The following is a 23,051-nucleotide window of genomic DNA, read 5'->3' on the forward strand; positions in this document are numbered from 1 at the left end:
AAGGGAGAACAGCAGACGGACTCACTGTCACGCTCACTGTTTCAGGTACTGGCTATACTTGCAATCTACGGAGCAGTGGGCAAACTGACCATAAATGCGTAAATAAACTAGCCCGTCCCAGAGAGTGAGGCGTTCCTCTCGGACTTTTTTCGATCAATCACACAGACAGTGGCTTCTTTTGATTAAACCCCAAATTGTCATTGGACAGAGGTAATCATGTGACAAGCAATACGGTCCAATTTCAACCTTGTCTCCATGAAAGCAATAGTTTAATGGCACCGCGGTCCCCATACGGCCGTAATCAGCAAAATAGTTTTTTTTAACCAGGCACGATATTTCACTTTATCTTCCTTGGGTCACAAATTTGTGAGCGGCGAATTTGGAAGACTTGGAGGAGATGAATTACGAATTCGAGCGAGAGACGGGTTTTATCAATAGTCAGCCGTCGCTCGCTGAGTGCCTGACATCTTTTCCCCCTGTCGGTGATGCATTTCAAAGTTCATCAATCAAGAGCTCGACGCTTTCACACTCGACACTGATTCCTCCTCCTTTTGAGCAGACCATTCCAAGCCTGAACCCCGGCAGCCACCCTCGCCACAGCCGGCCCAAGCAGAACCCTAATGGCTCATGCCCGCTGCCTGCCGCATCCTTACCCCCAGAGTACCCTTGGATGAAGGAGAAAAAAGCATCCAAAAAAACCCAGACTACTTCGACTGCAACAACCACCACCGACCCTGGTCCACTATACTTCTCCCCTCAAGGTATTTGGATTAATTTGATTGTTTTATAGTTTATTTTAAACGAAATGCAAATTCTTCTTTTTGCTATTATTATTATTCATTTCGATAGCTGTGTTGCGCAAGGCCATGCTGCTTGAAAGTGCAAGATAGTTTGTTATCCTCATGGGTCATGTGAACTTAATGCGAACAAGTTAATTGCTAGTTTTTGGATGCGGAGGATCTATCCTGAACAACTCCTAAACTCTGTGTTAGCTACTTGTAGCGTAGGGCATGAATTTTAATATTTGACAGTAATGAAGAATGATAGATTGCCATTACTCAACTCGGCAGCTGGCGTGTTCATTAATCTTCACTCGGACCTCTCCGCACTCACACCAGACACATCAGTATATTCTGGCATAGGGGATGAGGACACAAATTATTCAAGTGCCGTGGCTCCATTCCCACAAACAATTTATGCTCCCTGAGAAACGCAATATATTTGACAAGTTTGTGGGTTCAGCTTTAAGCCCCACAGCGGCGTTGTAAAAATCAAGAGTTATAATTAGTGGCGTATCAATAATGTATAACGCTGTGATCCCTTCATAGGCTCGCCCGAAATTTCTGATGGTGGCAATGGGCAAACTCGCCGACTAAGAACGGCGTACACCAACACGCAGCTGCTGGAGTTGGAGAAGGAGTTCCACTTCAACAAGTATCTCTGCCGGCCAAGGCGTGTGGAAATCGCCGCTCTGCTGGAACTCACCGAGCGGCAAGTCAAAGTTTGGTTTCAAAACCGGAGAATGAAACACAAACGGCAAACGCAGTGTAAAGAGAACCATCACGGCGATGGAAAACCACCGAGCCTGGAGGAGGCAGGCGGACGGGGTGATGGGAAATCTTTTTTCGAACAAGTGGCAAACAATGTATCAGGGGCGCTTTTGGAAAGAGAAGGTTATCCATTTCAGCAGAATACTTTAACTTCTCAACAGTCACAGAATGGACACAATAGTGATTCCCAAAGCGCAACTGTCTCGCTTTTAGGTAGCAATGACAAACATCCGAAAAATTTTCCCAACCCGTCACCCACTGTTCCTATCTGCGCCTCAACAATGGCCCCGGATTGTGCATCTGCTCCGGACAATGGCAGTCCCTCGGCCCTGGACGTCTCTTTACAGGACTTCAACGTTTTCTCCAACGATTCCTGCTTACACCTCTCAGATGCCGTGTCCCCAAGTTTGTCAGAATCTGTAGACAGCCCCATTGGTTTATCTACGGAGGCCTTTGATTTCTTCTCCGAGACGCTTACAACAATCGACCTGCAACACTTGAGCTACTAACTCTAACTGAAGTTTCATTATAGGGACGTCAATATCTTTCTCACATTGATGGTCTGTGTGTTTAATTGTGACTTTAAAAATAGGCCTAGACCATTAATCAATGAGGTAAGTTTTTCAATAATCGAGTGATAAGTTTTGTTTACAGAGAAAATATGGCAGGAAAAAAAAGTGATATTTTTCACGTTATATTTTTGTACCGTTCGCCGGCAAAGCGCCATATTTTCATAGAATAAATTTGTACTTGTTATTGAAAATAACAGCGGTGTTATTTATTTCTTCAATATTCAGATTAAGAAATAAGAGGTTACTATTAAACGAGGTATAAGATTCAAAGTATATTACTATTCTATTTTGCTGATTTGTTATGGTAATGTGTATTTACCAGTTTTATGAGGATTAATGATTTTTATTATAATTTTTCGAGAGACAAAATTAGATATTTACAAGGCTGTCAAATGTACGTTTATAATCGCTAATCAAAACTAATATCAGTTATCCCGAAAACTATTTGTGCGCAAAATTAATACGCAGTTAGGTATGTAATTGCGTGTTACATTCTTTTTATTAATCTTTGTTAATTTCTCTGTAGCCTAGTTGGCGTTAAATTTAGATTTTTTTTAACAGTATGAAATGAACCCATGGGACGTTTTAGATGCCATCAAATCTGTAGACTAAAACAGAATCCCTCAAAAAGGAGATTGATGACTTGATGCGTACACAAATAAGTCCCTTACTGTATCTGACGACACATGGAGCCTCCTGGCCAAGAGTTGTAACGTTTTGGAGTTCAGCAATTACATTTTATTGCCTATTAAACCTTCGACAGGGGGTTGGTGTTGAGGCAGCACTCCCCGTAATTCAATCCGCCGCTGAGAATGAGAAGGGAATTCAACAGTCAAACCACATTTTAACATTAATTATTTAGTTTACATAATTTATTATAATTATCAGTTTATCTGCAGTTTATAGATTTAATTTACATTTGATGAATGTAACTGTGTCCCGAATCAGATCAGTGCATCTAATACAAGAGTTATCAAATGAAGTATCGTTTTATCAACAGGCAACGCTGCAAGGAATGATCTGACAGTAAAAACAAACTTAATTCTGCTGGTGTTTTCTTAATATTAATATTTATACTTTTAAATTCCAAATAGTCTGATATCTGAACAAATAGCCTAGCTAATAAACAATCTCATTTGATTACCTCGGCATGCTCTCATAAGATCTGAATTCTATGGGCCTGTGTCCTCTTAGACGAACTCGATTGATACCCGCTCGATGTTACAGTCTTAATACAACTCAATTTTAATCTTTTTTCGACAAGCCAGGATCTCGGCAAACACTTTTCACCCTTTGCACAATAAAAAGCCTATCAACACCGGTTTTATAACCTTTAAGTTTAACAAACACATTTGAATTTAGGTAGGCCTATATTTATTTTACAGTAAGTATTTTGGCACTGATATTTGTCCCACATTAAATGGAACTACAAATAATCACAAAGTAAAATAAATAGTTTCCCCATCATTAGTTCTTATCCGTGGCTGGTTAATCGAGTTTAATGATTATGGTGACTCGAGCCACTTCTGTAACTCCATGAAGTGCACGTTATAGGAAATTCTATTGTAAGGATACCAACACAAAACTGAATTTATAAAAGACGACTTCAGTGATACCTCGAGAAGAGTGTTCTGTGAAACCTAGCCTCGGAGAAATCAAGCTAGGATAATTTCCAAACATCTGACGCCACGTTGCAATCGCTGCATAAGTGTCGAAATGGAAATGAGGCCTAGCGGCCAAGAGCTCACACCGCACAGAGGCATTTGTTAGAGACGCAGAATGATCCGAGTCCTTGTATTAGATCAGGCTAACTTTACACCCACACAATGATTGATACACTATAACCACCACAGACCTACTAATGTAGTTATATTACACTCTAAAAAATGTTGGGTTGAAACAACCCAGCATTTTTTAGAGTGTATAACTTTAATCGTGGTCTGAGGGCTTTTCAGTTATTAACAAAGTAGTTTTTAATGCTCTTATCTTCCATTTGGTTTATTAAATGTTATATTTAGAATTTTCAACCATACACAAAAAGATGTGAACAGAAAAGCCCCTAAATCGCATTTTACAAAACACACCTCAAAATCATTAGGGCTCTAAAGGCGTAGCGCCAAATCAAGCCTGAACAAATAGCTTGACTGACGTCCTTTGACAAACAAACACGTGATCGGCATTCTTTAACCAGGTTAAAGACTGAGTTGAGATTTGGCACAGAGAAGTGATCAACATCCAACTAGCTACCCAAAAGAGATTTTTGCATCATAGGCATGCAGGGAAAGGCTTAGAATTACAATACAAATTCTTTTTACGATTTTATAATTAATCTTCTATTTCAATTTTGAAAAGCCCTGAATAATGTAAATATGTATAACTGTAACCGTCTCATTGAAGCAACTTTTTACATTCTACACATATACATTTTTGGAAGTCAGCCCATTTTTAAAGCTGTGGTTGTAAAATAGAAAGATAAACCAAATTTGCCTTTCCATAGTGAATATTCATCACAATAACTCATATGAGCCACTACTAGGACCTGGGTATCATTGCAGATGCATTTGCTAAAATATGTTATTGCACGGACGCTTCAAGTATAATTATCTGCTTACTTATTAAAGACTGCCATAAAGTTGGACAGTCACATAACTTTCATGATCCAACCCAAATTGAACAATCAACTTTGCCTTAATGCAAACTGACGTGAAACCATTTGGTATGCATAATATGTACATGTAATTCGGGGCTCCTGCAGCAATGTTATTTTCTCAAGTGATTTGCAGCATAAGTTTATGGCTTTGGTTAGGGAGCCTGACATATATTTGGTCATCCCAGCATCTACAAGGATCGATGAACAATCTGTGTAAAGTAAAATTTCTGTCCCGACAGCTATAAAATGCTTAAAAAGGAAAGGCCTACACTGTTAGTCCACTGACTCAGTCTGTAATGTCTATGCAGGCATTTAAAGTCAGTGCAGTCAGCCATCAACTGGTTTCCATGGAAACCTTGCATTTAATCTTGGTGGTCCCTTTTGTCATTCCTATGCAGGTGGGCTTCATGCAGATATTCTGAGGGTAGAGTGAAATTAGAGCACAAACACTAAATATAAACTGCAAGATGCATGAAAATGCAAACCGTATATATGAAATTTAAGTGTGCAGTTATGTAATGCTTAGGAATTCTTCACTCAAAAAAATCTGTTATCATTTACCCACTCACATGTACGGACTCTTTTGTGAAAAACAAAAGAAGATATTTTGAAAAATGTTCAATGTTGTTTAGTGCTCCACAGATTTTCATTGTATGGACAAAAACAGTCTTTCTGTGTTCTTTTGAGGAAAAAAGTCTTTAGGGTGTGGAATGGCATGAGGGTGCATAAAAGATTACAGAATTTTCATTTATGAGTGAAATATCCCTTTAAGGGTTCAAACCTTTTAAGGATCTCAATCAAATAGAATGGCTCAAGTAGAAGGCCAACCACAGCAACACCACAGAATACAAATGAACAAATTAGCTCTATGAAGCATGATATTATCTCATAGATCATGTTTATGGAATTCCTGAGGTATGCAATTACTCATCTTCTAGTTGCACTTACGTGGTCTGCTTCTTAAACATCTCTTTTCATCTAACATAAAGAGTTTTTCCTCCTGCGGCTGCAAGCGAGGCTTCACTATGTAATGTTAAATCAAATGACTGGCACAGGTTCACTCAGAAACACTGTAAAAGCCTCATGAATATATCTACAGTAATTATTAATCAAAGAACCAAATGCCTGCCAAAGACAAACACAGGAACAACGGTTACAAAGGTACCTTTCTGATGTAACTTATGATTGATGCATTCTTTTGTTGACATTAGACATTAAACATTAAAATCAAGGTTCAATCCAAGGGAGCCCAGACTTTTTTCTTCTTCTCCAGAAACTGGCGGTGAAAGTGGTGTCAAAAGACAGTTTAAATGTTTAAATGAAAGCTAATTCTAAGTCTTTTAAAAACAACACCTGAGCAGCCTAATCCCTCAAAGGCCATGGGGCAAAAACACCATCTCATCCATCACAAAGTTGAACTTCACAGATACCCCTGCACCCTACAGGCAGTGTGAATTACAGTGGCAACAGTGTGCCCTGAGATGTTCGGAGGCTGTTCAGGTGGTCTGATTCAGATATGACTTACCAACATGTCATAGTATTTGCTGGTGACCTCACCCATCTCAGGTATGTTTTCAAGTCTAGTATGTCTTCACGTGGCTGCCATAAACATTACATTTCAGTATTGTTTTGGGCCAACGAAGCAATTCTTCTCTACCAGCTCTCTGAAACAAAACCAAAGCAAAGGAAAATGTTACAGGCTCAAGTCACAAGGCTTGCAAGAAAAAAAAAGGAATGATTCAGAATGTGGCAGTCAGTGGTTTCCATATGCACATGCATGACAGTGCTGGCCACCACAGAGTCATGTCGACCAAAAATAATTAAAACATTGTTTTACCCCAGAAAAAACTACAAAGTATAATGCCAAAACTCTGGGATGAAGAGAAGTACGATATGTCTAATTTAATAAAGATGATGATCACTGGTTATGGTGATACTGGTGTAAAATGCATTTAAACACTCACACACATTCCTCCCTTTGTGGGTTGGGGCCAGAAGCTGAGACTTGTGAACTGAGGTGAGTCCAGATCAAACAGGATCGGCTGAGGAGCATGAGATACGGAGCTGCTCCCCTCTCCTTTAAAAGGTCAAAGGGCACATCACCTCTCTTTCCCCCTCCACACCAGATGGATCTGTGGCCAGGTCAAATGAGGTTCAAGCAGTGCTCAAGCCGAGCGAACAAGCAGGCAGGATGTCAGTGTTGAATATCAGCCAATACTTTCATAAAGTAAAATCAGCCTTTTATTGTTTCACTTAAGTCATTCCTATGAATAGCTGTATTTGCTTAGGTGCATAAATATATCACAGCAAGGCTTGTTCACAAAATATGGATCTAATAATAATGTGCAAAATAACTTGCTGTATTCCTTTAACAAATATTTTGGACTTTTGGATTCCACTCCTTATCATTTTCTAGGAGAGGTATTTTGAGAAGGTGACAGAGTGCAGGTCTCCTGGCAGGGATCTGTTCTCTGCAGTAATCTCGGTGAAACAGCAGAGGAGCACAGAGAGAGCGCACAGAGCCAGATGGAAATGGATAGCAATGTGTTTTCCTATGAAAGCTGTGCATCACATTCTTCACCTGTCTCACTCCTCAGGATAAGTGGGCCCCACTCCAAACAGCAGGCTCATCTAAAAGGGCTGAAAGGTCCTTAGATCCTCTCACTAAAATCCTCTATTGCACCAGCAGTGTATACAAAGGTACAGAGGGCAAAAAAAACACAAAAAAACAGGACATTCAGCAGTTACTTACCAAAGTTTGCAAATGAGGATTGCCTCTTTGGCTAAGGAAGTAGTGAAGCTTCTTGAATCTTGAAGATTCAGATTAGATTAGATCATATGGGCATGCTCAGCTGTATCTTTCCCATCTGTTTTTTTCGCTCTCATGCTAATAAAAACATCAAAAGTAAATATTATCACAGTGAAAGTGAATTCGACGAATAATGCAATAAAATGACTTATGGAAAGTGCATCATTCCTGTCAAATCGTGCACGTAAAACTAGTGTCCACTGTATAGGGTGAGCACTCAAATGTTTCTGCTGGAGCAGGCGTGATGAATAATAGTGTCTAATTTGAATAGTGGTTTCTGCTGCTTCTTCCGTATTTCACAGTCCACTTGTAACTTCCGTGTTTCGAAGGCTATATCTTACTGGGTCAAGCGGTTTATCACAATGAGGTCCATCCCGGAAGACTTGACGACACTCATTTCAGGTACTATCGCAATATTTATATATGTATGATAATACAACAGTTGATAAAGCGAACGTTTAGGTTTCGAGCGCAGTCGGAATAGAATATATATTTTTTGTCTTCAGTTATAAACTCTACATTTATTTCTGTTCGTACTTGGTTGAAAAGAGGAAGTTTAGTCTACCGACAGACGTTGAGAATATTTCCCTGTAACTTGGTTAGAGCATAGAGTGGCCTTTGTTTACTTTTTTCTAAAGACGAGGCAGGGTGCGAATACATGTTTTGTGTTTTAACGTGTTGTTTTAATTACTAAGTCAACAATAGGTATGAAAGTAGAGAGTTTATGATGCTTCAACTGCAGATGAAATTTCTATTTTAGTTTTCTTGTGCAGTTTTTTTTAAAAAGTTTGAGTCCTAACATACCTGTGGGAGACTCTAGCTTAATATGCTAGCGATGTTTGAACACGGTAGATAGTTGCCAGCTAACGTTACGCTAATTAGATGGAGTAAGGTTGTTATTAGCTGGCTGGCCAGTTACAATGTTACAAAAACAAAACAGGTTGATAGTAGTTGTTTCTGGCCAAAGACCAGCTTAAGATGTATTTTCCAGCAGGGATGTAGCCTTGCCAGTAAACTAATCAAAGTGCCATTAGTTTGGAATAGTCGAAAGTTATGTTCCTCAAACATGAAGTGCACCTGTTTGCATAAACCTAGGCTACTTGAGTTGAGGAATTCAAGAAGAGCGAAAAATGGCAACAAAAAAAAAGAAGCTACGCTTATAAAACAGTGTCTGTTTTCAGATCTGGAAACTTTTTTAACCGATGTCCTTAAAGGGGAGAATTTGAGCAAGAAAGCAAAAGAGAAAAAGGATGCCTTTATCAAGCGCATTAAAGATGTGAAATCGAGGTACGACAGAATGTATTCATGTAATAGCTATTACCTGTTATGTTTGTGACTCTATGCTGATAAAGTATTCAACAAATCCAAATTATTTGTGTTCCAGCTACTCTCAAGATTTCAAGGACAAAGGTAAGTTTTGATGTGTTTGTGTTATGTGTCTGGGGGAGGGGCTAAAGTTCAAGCATGGTGGAGTAAACTAGTACTTCCCCACTATGTTGTAGGCTACTGTGTGCTTCACTCTATCCTGCTGCATCATAGTTAGCATTCATTCTGTACATGAAAACTTCAACTCTGCGTATGTAAACATTGTTGCATGACAAATATATATAGCTAATACACATACATGGTTTCTCTTCTGATTGGAACACATGAAAAAAGTGCTTTAAAAAATAACCTTCAAGTCACCATATAACTAGGGATGCACGATATATCATATCCGTGCATCCCTACATATAACTGTTCACAGATTAGTTTCGTGTTTTCTACTACAAATTTAAGGTTGAGATGTGGGTTGAGGGCTGAGTTTGGTATAGCACATTACAGCGGCACTATTACCACAATATCACAACGTGAACAGGAAGTTATTTGCTCAAATTCAACATGATGGCACAAACATATGCATCATTTTTGCTTTGCCATCATCTTTAGTATTAATTATATTGTGAGGGAATGTGATTCAAACTGTCTATAGTGTTACAGGAGGTCTGTTTATCTTCCATATTAAAGGAATAGTTCAGCCAAAAAATACAAATTTGCTGAAAATGTACTCGCCCTCAGGGCATCCAAACTGAGCCTGTTTATTCATCGGAACAGATTTGGAGAAGTTTAGACTTGCATCACTTGCTCACCAATGGATCCTCTGCAGTGAATGAGTGCCGTTAGAATGAGAGTCCAAACAGCTGATAAAAACATCACAATAATCCACAAGTAACTGACACCAGTCCATCAGTTAATGTCTTGTAAATCTGCATGTTTTTAAGAAACAAATCCATCTTTATTTTTTTTTACATAAACCCTTTGCTTTGGTTGTACTATCCATAATATTGCTTTCTCTAGTGAAAAAGCCACCTTGTCTGAATCAGGAGAGAAATATGAACACATCAATCACCTTTTATAAGTGAAAACAGTCCAAAACAGTTCTAAACAAATATGTTGGTGGATTTGGATGTGAGAGGACAACAGGGGATAGACTCACTGGAGAAAGCAGTATTAAGGATTATGGACTATAATGGAGTATTTTGACCAGAAGCAACAATTTATAGTTAAAATGCCTTAATGATTGATTTGTTTCTTACAAATCCTTAGCTTTTCACGTTAAAAGGCGTTAAATAAAAGACTGACATTGTGTGGATTACTCTCATTACTTGAACTCTCATTCTGATGTCACCCATTCACTGCAGTGGATCCATTGGTGAGCAAGTGATGTAATGCTAAGTTTTTTCCAAATCCATTAAGTTTAAGAAGCAAACTCATCTACATCTTGAATGGCCTGAGTATATTTTAAGCATATTTTCATTTTTAGGTGAACTGTTCCAGTGTTCCGTTAATATTCCAAATCTCTGCAAAGCGCGTGCCACTCAAAGGCACCATGTCCAAATTCCTGTGCTGTCAGATATCATATCTGCAAACAACATAGCCTACATAATATCTGAACTAGACAGTCTTATTGTGTCTTGCTGGTGGAGGTTTGAAAATGTGGCCTTTCTGAGAATGCTGATGAAGACTCCGTTGTGTAGGAGATGAAGAGCTTCCAGAGCCTGATGAAGCGGACACTAACGACGGAGGATCGCTGCAGTCAGAGCAGACTGACAGAGATGAGGAAAGCGCTTATGATGGTGAGTGGAAAATTGTGTGATTTATTTAAAAGTGTTACCAGAGAAGAGAAGCATGGAGCATCTGCAATTGTTTTAGGAGAACTTGTGAGACAGGAATGTCATGTGACATTGTTCTGTACCCTTGAATTCTCTCCCGGAAGTCAAAAGAAAAGTTTGTAATTGTGAGTATTATGAAAGAATCGCTGCAATCTATTCTGCACTCAGATTGCATGTACAGAATTCACATAAATTAAGAAACAAAAAGCATTTCTCTCTCCGCTTATGAATGAATCAGTTATCATCTTTTCTGCAGCCTTAGCTGTCATAACACAGTATCATTGTGGCAGTCCTTTGTCATGTCCTGTCTAGGATTTTTTTAGTAGTGGTAGAAGAACACAAAAGCTGAATGAGGTGCTTGAAAGACTGATGTAACCCGGCAACAGGCTCAGGAACGGTTTGAAGGCACATACGTCAAGGGTTTAGCTCTCTTTTGTCTCTGAGCAAATGGTTTATGGTCTGCAGCCCAGACAATGCCGCCCACAGCCAATGTCAATTCAGGCTTCTGTTTTATTAGCGTCTGCTAAATGAATGCTATTGGTAGAATTTACATTTAAGGAAATCCAGTTCATCTGACTCATTTCGAATCATGCATCATATCTGATTATTGCATTCAGAAACGTACATTATCGGTAGGGTAGGATGCAGGCCGAGAGTGGTTGTGTGTATGTATATGGTAGGAAGAGGTTTACTGCTGTAGTGCAGTCATGTGTTTTATAGGTCATTTTGCCCTGTACTTGCCAGAGAGAACAGCTGTTTAGCTCCAAGATGGGATTGAAGCCTGTCAGTGCACACTGCAGAGCCTAGGCGAATCAAAACGGCATTTGGAGATTGACCAAAAAGTTATTTGAGACTATTTATTTTGGACAGATGTACTAAAGCAAGTGAAGTTGTGAGCTTGTGCAACCATAATGCCACTATTTGGTCAAAGGCAGGGAGTTTGTCATTTTTTTTTCATAAAAAAAGAAAGTCAAAACGGAGAGACACATCTCAGGCTGTATTTGTTGAGAGTCAGAGGCAGGTGAAACGTGTTGCCATTGTTTATTTATGGCCTTTTGCAATTGCAACCACATTCGCTACTTATGAAGTTAGCATTGTAACATGGATAAAGATCATTTAAAGGGAGTTCATAGTACACATTTTCAGTCATGACTTATAGTTATGGGTTTGTGTAACAACATTACCATTCAAATGCTTGGGATCACTATGATTTATTTGAAGAAACTGACTCTTTTATTGAGCAAGGACAAATTGATCAGAAATGACAGTAAAGACATTTATGATTTATATGATTAAGATTTCTATTTCAAATAAATGCTGTTCTTCAAACTTGATCTCAATCTCAATTTCCACACTTCTTTAAGAAACACAAACATTTTCAACTACTGTTAAGAACGGCTTTTTGATTGTTACCAAATCAGCATATTACAATTATTTCTTAAGGGCTATGAAGAAGACTTGGCTGCTGAAAATTGAGCCTTCTTGTCATCAAGAAAAAATGGCTTTTTAATTATATTAAAATAGAAAAACAGCCGTTGTAAATTGTAATACTGTTTATAAATATTGCTGTTTTTGACAGTTTACTTTTTCACTTTTTGATCAGATAAATGCAGCCAATCTTCCTTTTTTTTTTTTTTTTTTTAAATCTGTGAACAGAAGTATATATATATTTTTAAAATTGTATTATTTATTTAAAATTTTCACTAAGGAAGATGCAAAAATCAAAGTGATGCTCTGTGCCAACGAGTTCGTATTTTCCAAAATGTCAAAATGTCTTTTTTAATTGTTTTGCCAGTGTTTGCTCTAAAAGACAGCATGATTTATGATTTCTCTGCTAGTGCTTCTACCAGACATTTTCTACCAGATTTAAGAGAAATCCGCTCCAACTGAGTGTGTTCAGTTTGCTTTTCACAGTCAGCGTGTGTCATGCTCCCTTGACAGCACTTTATACATAATTGCAAACATTCCACAATTGCCTCTGTCATTCATAACACTGCTCTGCTCACTCACACTCATTCAGCAATGCAATGGTACTGTGTACACAAGAGAAGGGAGGGCAGTGTAAACTAGAGGGGAAGTTTGCTTTGAAAACAGACCATGCATCTGTTTCACATACTGCTGTACCTGACAGATCGGTGCATGAAACTCTATCCAGGTTTGAATCTCTGCTAACTTTAGTCTCGCTTGATGTCGACCTTTGATTTTTAAACCTAAAGGCATGGAATTAGCTTTCTGGCTGTTATTAGCAAATGCATTTAATTTGTTGTGAAGGCAGGTGCTCCTCTTTGTGGATTCTTCACCAGCACAGTTAGCACTGCTCATCATAAATAAGCTGAACTAAAATATAATAATTTTCTGTTTGTTGAAATCAGGAGTTCAACAGTCCCCTCCGGTGGCAGCTCAGGATCTTCAGTCCATTTTAAAGAGTGGCTATCTGGAGAAGCGCAGAAAGGGTAGGTTTCTGCATTCACAAACAGGCTGCTCATGAATAAAATAAAATAAAATAAATAGAATAAAAAAAAAACTCCTTTCCACTTCTTATAGATCACAGCTTCTTTGGCAATGAATGGCAGAAGAGATGGTGTGCTTTAAGCAACAACATATTCTACTACTATGGCAGTGAGAAAGGTGGGAAATCTACCGTTTTTGTTGTCACCAATAAATGTAGTCCTGAATTCAATTTCTTTTTTCTGAAATTGGATCATTTCGTAATCTTGACTAGATAAACAGCAGAAGGGAGAGTTTAATATTGTCGGATACACAGTCAAAATGAACAACACCCTGCGGAAAGATGCAAAGCGAGATTGCTGCTTTGAGATCTCTGCTCCAGACAAGCGTGTATATCAGGTTGGTCACCTCTCATAACATGTCTGAAACATGCAGTGCTTATTCATATCCTCAGATCATTATCACTCACAATACCTTTTTTTTTGCTGCAGTTCTGTGCTGTGTCTGAGAAAGATTCAAAAGAGTGGGTGGAGCACATTGACTTTCTGATCAAAGGTAGGACTGTACATCAGGAAAAGCGTGTCTTTTATGAACAAATGCATCATGTTTTGCATGTGTTTTCACTATCAGACATGGGTGGAGTCATTCCTGAAGATGAAGAAGAGTATGATGACTGCTTACCTATGAACCACCCAACCAACCATCCTGCACCTATTGATGATGACATTTATGAAGAACTCCCAGGTTTGCACCTCAATTTCATATTTTTTGGTTTATTTGCCTAATAATTATATTATATTTATTTATTTATTTTATTAATCCATCCATTATCCTATGTAGGGTTGTGGGGATGCTGAAGTATTTAAATTTAATTTAATTGTAAAGCTGCAGTCCGTATGTTTTGGCGCTCTAGCGGTTAATAAACACAACTGCATGCGTCTTGAGGAATAACATTGTAGCCGGAGCTACTTCTCTCTGTTTATGTCTATGACGAATCACGCAGGTACTGGGCTACTCCGCAGCGGTACCTACCCGAACCAGTCTAAAATAGTCCAAATATAAACATTTATTATAGGTGTACCGTATTCAGGACAAGCCAAAAACACGATTTGGAAAATGGATTCATGGTGTACTTGCTTATGATATAAATTTAGTAAATTCTGAACTCAAAAAAATGACGGACTGCAGCTTGAAATATTTTACTGTTATCTATTCACTTCTGATGTTGATAAACAGTTATAGTCATGTAAAATCCCCTTAGGGTGGTTCCTCTATGTATGTGGTGGAAAATGGCTACAGAATTTTTTTATTTGGTGTATTGCTCTCCGCTCTGACTGGCACATCTATTCTCTCCCTCTCAGAGGAAGATACACCCCAACCTGTTAAACCAACAGTGACCCTGGCCAACAAACCCCCACCACCATCTACCCCTGTGACAGGTAATTACCACTAGGTCACCAGGCCTGTCCATCCCCTACCTGCCCTGGTGTCCCATAACACCACACAGACTCCCAGATCTGCCTGGGTGGCTATCATTTGTCTGTCCAACTTTTTTTTTTTATCTTAAAAGGGCAAAGATAGGAAGGATGAGGTCTTGAAATGACAACAAAAGATAGAATGTGGAAGAGAAGAAATGGATATTGCAGGTACATATGGATTTGGGAGGTTAGCTGGTGAAGTCACACTGATGACAGGAGTAGGAAGTTAGTCTGGACCACAGGAAGGGCCTGGAAGGGAATTTTTTTTCTGTATTTTTGCACCGTTTATTATTTGTAATGATACTTAATTTAACAGATTTGTGTTTATTAGTTAGACAAATGCTCAACAATACTCTTGCCATAATCTCAGTTATTATTTTAAAAAGCTATATTGGTTTTTCTGTGCCTGTGTGGGGAAGCATGTATCCTGCCGGGTGCTGGGCACTGGGCAGGGGTTGGTAGGCTCTGGCAGGAAGCTGACTCCATTGGTGCACTGTGGCCCACCATGGCCCTCTGCTCTAGGCTCACAGCACAGGAAGTCCTGCTGACAGAAGTGATGGCTGAGGCAGGATCTCGTGACAGATGCTCAGAGGAGGAGGCCAGCTAGAGCATAATGGAGGGGAATAATACAAGCTTCACAGATTCTGGAAAGCAAGATCGTCATATGAATTTTCCTTATTAGTGTTTGTTGTCATCATTCAGGGCTGTTTTGAATAACGTTTTAAAATCCTGTAAGTGAATGCAATAATGCTGATTCCAGACCGGTGCAGCAGGTGTAATACTGCCTGGTTGTTTTAGGAGGCAGCCCTAAATAAAACCTTAGAGCAGCAGTGGGTAAGGTTATATTTAGAAAATAATTAGAATAATCTGCCAAATCAGCATAGCTGGGAATCTGCCAGCAATAATGTCTGCTAAAAGATATTTACCTTTAGGGGTATTTTTTTTTCTTTATATGAAAGCAGTTTTACTAAACACCCACTCATGGTGCTGCCTTTGGGTAGACGATGTAGATTAGTAAATATATTGTTGATATGAATAAATAATGCTCTAAACCAAGAGCCAAGAGCATGGTTAAATGTAAACCCAAGTGCATTGTTTTTGTTGATGTTTTGAGATAGAAAATAAATGTTCTTTTGAAAGGGACTGAAACTTTGCTGAAGATTATAAAAAAATCAAAAGCTTTATAAATAAAAAAGGCTTAAAAACAAATGTGGCTTGTAATACAAGTTGCAAGTTAACTTACAACAGTGAGGAGTCTTTCATTAGAGAGTTCTTCAGTATGCATTTCAACTGGCAAGAGCCTCAGTTCAGCAATTTATACTCTCTGCTGCCCACTAGTGGATCTTTCTGAGCCAGAAAAACACTGGGGTCTTCAACCAAGAACCTAGGGGCACGCCACTATGGTCCCTAGCCAGGCCCTTGGAATCATCCTAAACTAAACTAGCTTGAAATTGTATTTGTGATTATCACATATGTCTTTTTGCAAAAAAATTTTGAGATCAAACAATAATCGGTGGAAATTAACACTTTTTTCAGCAAAAATGCATTCAGTTGATCCAAAGTGACAGTAAAGACATTATAATGTTACAAAAGATTTCTATTTCAAATAAATGTTGTTCTTTTGAAATTTCTTTACAGCAAAGAATCAATCACAGTTTCCACAAAATTATTAAGCAGCACAACTGTTCAACATTAATAATAAAAACAAATGTTTCTTGAGCGCCAAGCGTATTAGAATGAATTCTGAAGGATCATGTGACACTGAAGACTGGAGTAATGATGCTGAAAATTCAGCCTTGCCATCGCAGGAATAAAGTACATTTTAAAAGATATTACGTTAGAGAAAAGTTATTTTGAAACTGTTAATATTTCACATTCTTATCATTAAATTGTGGTGATATTTCACATTATTATCTGTATTTTTGATCAAATAAATGCAGCCTTGGTGAGCATAAGAGACTTTATTCAAAAATATATAAAAAAATAAAATAAAAATCTCACCGACCCCAAACTTTTGAATGGTAGTGTACATACATTGAGAGTGAGATGTTCAGAGACCAAACCAACAACCTAACGATCCCCATTTTTACAGCACTTCATAAACATTTTGTGATGCATATGTTAAGAGTGTATTGAGTTCAGAACGATGCCTTTAAAAACACAAAATTCTATCATAAATGCTCTTTAATAATTAAATTCTGTTTTTAAATGATCTTCTATTCTTTCCCCTGCAGCAGTGACCAAGAGCACAGACTACACCAACTACTTCCAGGGCTTGTGGGATTGTGCTGGAGAGCATCCCGATGAGCTGTCCTTCAAGCGAGGAGACACCATCTACATCCTCAGCAAGGTAAGACGGGAGCCATGGCCTGGAAACTTCCAGACTTGCCGCAGTTGTCACAACCCACGTGATGGAGGACAAAAATAATACAGCATGAGGTAATGTTTATTACCCTGCCCTCTCAGACGTCAGCAGGAAAAGATGAATTTGCAAAAACATTCAGTTAAATAAATACACTGTGACGTCTGGATAACACATTTGAGTCAGATGCAGAAAGGTTAGTTTTGGGCCTGTTTTTTGCACGAGTGTGGAAGTGAAGTACACCCTCTCCCTGCGCACAGTGATGGGATTAGTCTTGTCACAACGGAAACCATTTTAGTGCTCTTGGCCCTGAGCAGAGCAGTCTGGCAGCCAGTGGCGTTCTGTCACCTCTCTCCACGTCTGCCCAGTGCATGTGCGCGTCTCCGAGCTCATTTGTGTGTGGGTATTTCAGCATTGGAAGACGGCTCAATGCCATGTTCAGTGAGGGCAACCGTACGCAGACCTTTAGCATATACACATCTCAGCCAGTCACTATTTATGACTGTAATGGTAGTCTGTGTTCTCAGGAAACACTGAATCCACATCTCTATTCGTACCAGGTGCTGCGGAGAAGTGCGTTTGCTTAAAAACTTCCCATACCTGTCAGCTCCGATGCGTAGGCCGGCTGTGCAGATCTGGGAACTGCCCGTGGGGTTTGTACCTGGCTAACAGAATTAGCTCGATACCTCTCAGGGCTACTTAAAACAGGTCAGGCTGCTCCGTTCCCAGAAACAAACTCGGTATCTTGCGGTTTGTCTACTTAGCGCCGTTGCCCTTCAGAGAAAGAACTGGAAAGCTTAATCGTGTTTGTGCTTTCTCTTTTAGAAGAGAGGTTTTGAGGTATCGACATTATGCTGGTGTTTATGAATAATGGTATGGAAATTTGTGGGTCAAGGACGTACTATATAAGTGTCCATGATCTAGTTTAAAGCTAGTGACAAATTCTTATGTTATTTGTATTCATGTTGGCTTCATATAGTTAAAAAAAAAAAAAACTTTAATACCATTTTCAGGAAAAGTTTCAATGTGTAATGTGGCATAAACAAGTTTGTTTCTTTTACCTTTATTTAACCAGGAGGCAGCTTAATAAATATATTTTTTACAGTCACAGACTGGCAGGAGACAAATGAATCAATATATAGAAAACGGAGATAAAAATTCTAATGTAAATTAATTTATAAACCACTATCTAAAACTAATCTAAAATTATTGTTATTAGTTCAAGTAAAAATAATAACATATTTTCTGTCACATGGTCCGTCTGGGGTCCAGAAGCATTGTAAACCTCAATGACCCACATAATTTCAGTGGCATAATATGCTAATTTTAATCATGCAGGATTTAAATTATTCAACTTGCATCAAGATATTTCAAAGGTCACTTTAGTCTGCTAAATGCTAAATTAGGAAGTCTATGTGACCTTACATGTCGGCTTCCTTAGATAGGCACTGAATAATCGTGTGTGGGCATGTAGGAGGAGTGTGAGGTCTGCATTGCTTTCCTGTTGCAGACTTATTTGTCACCCTCACCTTCTAATCTGACCCTCTTGCACGCGCACAAATTCGCACACACACGGCACCAGGCGCTGCTCTGTCAATGAGGTGTGTCTGTATCAAAGGACAGCAACAGGAAGTTTCCACTTCACCCCTTCACATGTGCACTTCCTGTCTTGTTTCACACAGCCTGGACAACTGCCCTATATTTGGCGACCTGAGGTGTGTAAATTTTGGACATTAACATGTTTTGCTTTCATATGTATTTTAAAGACAGCAGAATCATTTGTTTATGAAATTACAATATTGTTCAAAATGTTTTAGTAAGATTTTAAAAATGAATACTTTTAAGATGTCACTTTCATATTACTTGCATAATTTGGCTGTTATATACTGTGGAGGTCTTCAAATATTTTAATGCCACGTACCCTCAAATATGATGAATATAATTTTTGCAAAGGACTCCATTCTTAAAATATAAAGAATGCTATGTATATTGAGACTAACTCATGCTATGTGAAAAAATAGTATGATATTATTTAAATATCATTATATTTAACTAATATGTATATACATGTAAAATATTGTATAAAACAACATTAAAAACATTTTTAATTTTAAAATGTTTAAGATTATTATTTAAAATGTATTAATTATTAAGCATCATAAGGACAAATTTTAATTAATTACAAATAATTATTAATCATTAAAATGTATTTGTTTGGTTCTCAGTAAAAAAAAAAAATATATATATATATATATACACATTTTTTTATTTAGATTATAGTTATTTCAATATATGTTATAATATATGTAATATGCATACATATAACATACATTATATTTATATATATAAAATGTATAAACTGTAATATACATTGTATATAAAATGTATATTATGTTATAACATATATATTAAATGTATATGTTAAAATAATAACTATAATCTAAATGAAAATGCTAAGAGCACAAAATCCAGGTATGAAATTAAATGTAATTAATGAAATTGTTTTTCCTGAAGAACATATAGGTCTTGAAATTTCTGGAATCAATTAATTTAATATATCAATGCTCCCAGTTTCTGTTAAGTCTGAAAACAAGCAGCTTAAAAAACACCTGATCTACAGTCCTGACTTTATTAGAACATATACATGCAATATATTCTAAATTATATTCCAAATCTAAGCTTTACAGATAACGAAAGATTTATTTATATCTGTGGTCTTTCAGCAAAATTTTTCTTTTTTGTCTTATGAGGAGGACAGTGCACACTGAGGACAGTTGGCGGTGGAGAGACGCTCTCCATTACAGCATGTGTGTCTGCGGCAGCTGTCAGCAGCTGCATAACCAGACCTGTGTTTTATAGACAGATACGTGCACGCAGGCAGTAAGAGGTTTGCTGGCCGGAGCTGAGCACTATACATTATACAGCAGGAATCACTTAGGCTGCCGGGGTCAAGTAGGGGCCCACAAACTTCATATTTAACTTCAGATGGGGTATGATTCAAACCTCATTGCTCTTTCTGAACCATACAGAGAGAGATGTTTTTCTCCGACGGTGAGGTGACGAGCAGTGAGTGTCTTGTCAGCTTTAGAGAGATCCAAGACTTGAATGTCAGAGAGAAAAAAGTACACTGTCAGAGTACACTGGATTGAGATGTTTCGAGGTTTCAATGTAGCTGACCGTTCTTTTCAAGTACAACAAATGAGTGTTTATGTGGGAACTTTCAAAAACATGCAGAACTGAGGTTGCAGATTGGCAACCTGGGCCCCCCTGATGAGTGAGGGCCCCATTAAGGTCCTCTATACTGCCCTACAAAGGCAAAGCACAGGAACTACACCAAAGCTGAAACTGTAATTGAGTTAGTGTTTTTACTTTGTTTACATTGAGCCAAACCTGTCTGTCACATAGACAGATCATAGAGACCCCATTTCAGTCATAACTCAATTTTGACGAAAAGTGTCACTGTGTTCTGCCTTTGCAAAGTAGTATAGGATTTTCGATATGACGTTTTGATGCCAAGGACTCCCAGATATGATGAATGCCTAGACCCCTTCCTAAATTATAAGGCAGCTATATTTCAAGCGTATAAATAGGTTTAAATGAAGTGTGATTTAAAAAACTACAAATTAATTGTTTCTGAGATTACAGTAGCATAAATATGTATTTATAATGTTACAAAATATTTCTATTTTTAATAAATGCTGTTGTTTTGAATTTTATATTCATCAAAGAATCCTAAAAAAAGTATCTGTTTCCACAAAAATATTAAGCAGTACAACTTTTTTTGACCATTGATAATAAAAAAATGTTTTATTGAGCACCAAATTAGCTTATTAGAATGATTGTTCATTTTAATTGTAATAATATTTCACAATATTACTGTTTTAACATATAAAATGCAGCCTGCATTGGATTTTTTCTAAAACTTGAATAGTAGTGTGTATAATTCTTTTATATTATATTATATATATATTTTAAATTTTTTTTAATCAGTTAAATTGGTTATATCTTTTAAAATGGTTACTTTTTATTAAGTTGATAGTGTATCTGAAATTAACATACTAATACAAATTTTTACATTTAATATATTTGAATTCCATATTTATTTATTAATTGATTTACTTCCTTATAATTATTATTTAGCATTTCAGCTATTCAGATTTTTTTCTCAAACTGTGAAAATCTAGCGCTGTCAGTAGAATAAAGATAATTGCATGAATCTCTTGATTTCTGACCATGTTTAGAAAGCAGGATAAAATAGAAATATTACCAAATTTGGATATTATGCACACATTAACGCTGACAGCCCTAAAATACATTTTGTAAAATGTTGTACATTTTCTGGTGGACCCTCCAGCAGCCACTTGCAGTTCATTGGGAGTCCCCAGACCCCAGTGCGTCCCTAGTTCAGTTCAGTCCAGTCTCCTCTCCCTGCTTCCCTCCATTCTCCTTTTTGAAAGAAAGCAAGATGTGGCGTGATAGATCTGCCTCAGTATAACCCCAAAGTTTAGAAGGCATCTGTGAGAAACCGAGAAGTATCGTGGATGTGGAGAAAACACAGGGTTTAGTGGCTTTGAAGTGAATGGCACCGTGTAATCTGTTTGTAATTATGGAATAAAGAAAGAGAGACGGATGGACGGATCTTATCTGCTTCTTATCTTTATGGTTATCTTTTCCATGAGCTGGAGAAGAGCTGATCCGTCTCTGTACGGGGAGAAAAGGACTCTGTCCTCGGGCTCGCAGATCTGTTGTGCTTCATACGAAATATATCGCCCGTTCACATTCTCTTGTGTAATCTTTATAGGTCCTATGGGCCTTGTGTCCTTGAATTGGCCTTGGAAAGACAGACAGGAGGTTGGGAGGGAGACAGAATGGGGGGTAGGGATGTGCAGATAGAGACAGTATGAGATGAAAATGAAGTCTGAAGATGATCGGGTAAATGAACTATATATATTGACAGATTTCATTCCCCTGAGCGTTGACCTATGAGATTTGACCTCGCCGATTGTGTCACTGCACTGACTTGTCTCAACAGTGAGTGAGTTTAATGAACGTAGGTTATCATTTTTGTTATTTTTATTTTTTAACAGGAGTATGACATGTTTGGCTGGTGGGTGGGGGAGATTAAAGGGGCCATCGGAATTGTGCCTAAGGAGTATCTTCTCGATTTGTACGTGCTGTAAGGGGTCTGAGGTGAGTAAATGATCCTAGAATGACCGCTGACAAACCTAAGCTGTTCATGGATGGATGGATGGACAGATTAGATAGATTACATTTTACAAAAACAGTCATTCTACATCAAAATTCCATGCTTAATTCACTGTGTTATGTATGTTTCTTTTTTAATAATTGTAAAATTTACTAGAGCAGTTACTAAGTGAAAATTATGTCCAATTAAATCCTGCTCCATTTTTGTTTTAATTGTATATTTTCGTTCATTTCTAGGAAAACTCTGATGGCCTGCTGTTGTAGCTTCATGTTCCACAAGTCGCGTACTCTTTCTGTGTGTTTCTATTATTCTGTGTGATATGTAAAGCAAACTGCCCGTTCAAAAGCACAAGTGATTGTGAAATACATGAAGGATGTGAAGCTTATCTTTTGCTGATTATTTCATTATCACGTGTGGACTGAGTGAATGTAAACCCCTTTTTTTGTCTTTCAAAGGCATTCAGTTGTAGGTAAAAACTATGAAATAAAGCTTGAGCATTCACAAAACGTTCTGGATTCTTTTTAGCAGTTTGTATTCTAGCCACCAGGTGGCAGCAGCGTATAACGTTCTATTGTAATGAGATTTTTGAGACAGATAATTTCAGAGCAGATGTGGAATGTCTTTGAGACTTCGTTTGATTCCTCCACAGGGACAGACAACCCAAGACAGGGTTCTACACAGACCGTAAGTGCTGTTTGTACGTACAATCACGATGTCGCAGTATGTAATGAACTAATGGGAAACCAAATCTCTGACCTTTTTATGCAGAACATAACAAACAAATCAAATAGCAGTTATTCAGATGTGGAATTAATAATCTGCTG

General features: G+C 37.9%; 2 protein-coding genes and 1 long non-coding RNA gene across 3 annotated transcripts; 2 read left to right on the top strand and 1 right to left on the bottom strand.

Moving 5' to 3' along the window:
• The first annotated feature begins 332 nt into the window (after positions 1 to 332).
• LOC107596758 (homeobox protein Hox-A2b-like) lies at positions 333 to 2,122 on the top strand. Its single transcript, XM_016287556.1, has 2 exons — positions 333 to 761; positions 1,329 to 2,122. Exons 1-2 carry the CDS (start codon positions 398 to 400, stop codon positions 2,057 to 2,059), a joined length of 1,095 nt encoding a protein of 364 aa, XP_016143042.1. The 5' UTR covers positions 333 to 397; the 3' UTR covers positions 2,060 to 2,122.
• A 2,085-nt stretch (positions 2,123 to 4,207) lies between these two features.
• Positions 4,208 to 8,749, bottom strand: LOC107596653 (uncharacterized). The gene is made up of 5 exons (XR_001610390.1): positions 8,386 to 8,749; positions 7,525 to 7,659; positions 6,737 to 6,904; positions 6,298 to 6,436; positions 4,208 to 5,190 (listed from the first exon to the last, which is right to left on the bottom strand). It is a non-coding gene; the product is annotated as an uncharacterized lncRNA (long non-coding RNA).
• On the top strand, positions 7,776 to 22,718 carry skap2 (src kinase associated phosphoprotein 2). The gene is made up of 13 exons (XM_016287435.1): positions 7,776 to 7,983; positions 8,763 to 8,868; positions 8,966 to 8,991; positions 10,599 to 10,697; positions 13,106 to 13,186; positions 13,278 to 13,361; positions 13,456 to 13,580; positions 13,673 to 13,736; positions 13,812 to 13,925; positions 14,543 to 14,620; positions 16,894 to 17,009; positions 22,109 to 22,211; positions 22,464 to 22,718. Exons 1-12 carry the CDS (start codon positions 7,944 to 7,946, stop codon positions 22,199 to 22,201), a joined length of 1,026 nt encoding a protein of 341 aa, XP_016142921.1. The 5' UTR covers positions 7,776 to 7,943; the 3' UTR covers positions 22,202 to 22,211; positions 22,464 to 22,718.
• Positions 22,719 to 23,051: the final 333 nt, after the last annotated feature.

This window comes from Sinocyclocheilus grahami, unplaced genomic scaffold (genome assembly GCF_001515645.1).
Source record: "Sinocyclocheilus grahami isolate Dianchi unplaced genomic scaffold, SAMN03320097.WGS_v1.1 scaffold222.1, whole genome shotgun sequence".
In the NCBI taxonomy this organism is placed as follows: Eukaryota; Metazoa; Chordata; class Actinopteri; order Cypriniformes; family Cyprinidae; genus Sinocyclocheilus; species Sinocyclocheilus grahami.

Bases quoted from the DNA above. Each gene is read 5' to 3' on its own strand.
- LOC107596758 (XM_016287556.1), top strand. From the start codon at position 398: ATGAATTACGAATTCGAGCGAGAGACGGGTTTTATCAATAGTCAGCCG. The intron at 762-1,328 runs GTATTTGGATTA...ATCCCTTCATAG, and splicing joins ACTATACTTCTCCCCTCAAG to GCTCGCCCGAAATTTCTGAT.
- skap2 (XM_016287435.1), top strand. From the start codon at position 7,944: ATGAGGTCCATCCCGGAAGACTTGACGACACTCATTTCAG. The intron at 8,992-10,598 runs GTAAGTTTTGAT...TCCGTTGTGTAG, and splicing joins TCAAGATTTCAAGGACAAAG to GAGATGAAGAGCTTCCAGAG. The intron at 14,621-16,893 runs GTAATTACCACT...TTTCCCCTGCAG, and splicing joins ACCATCTACCCCTGTGACAG to CAGTGACCAAGAGCACAGAC.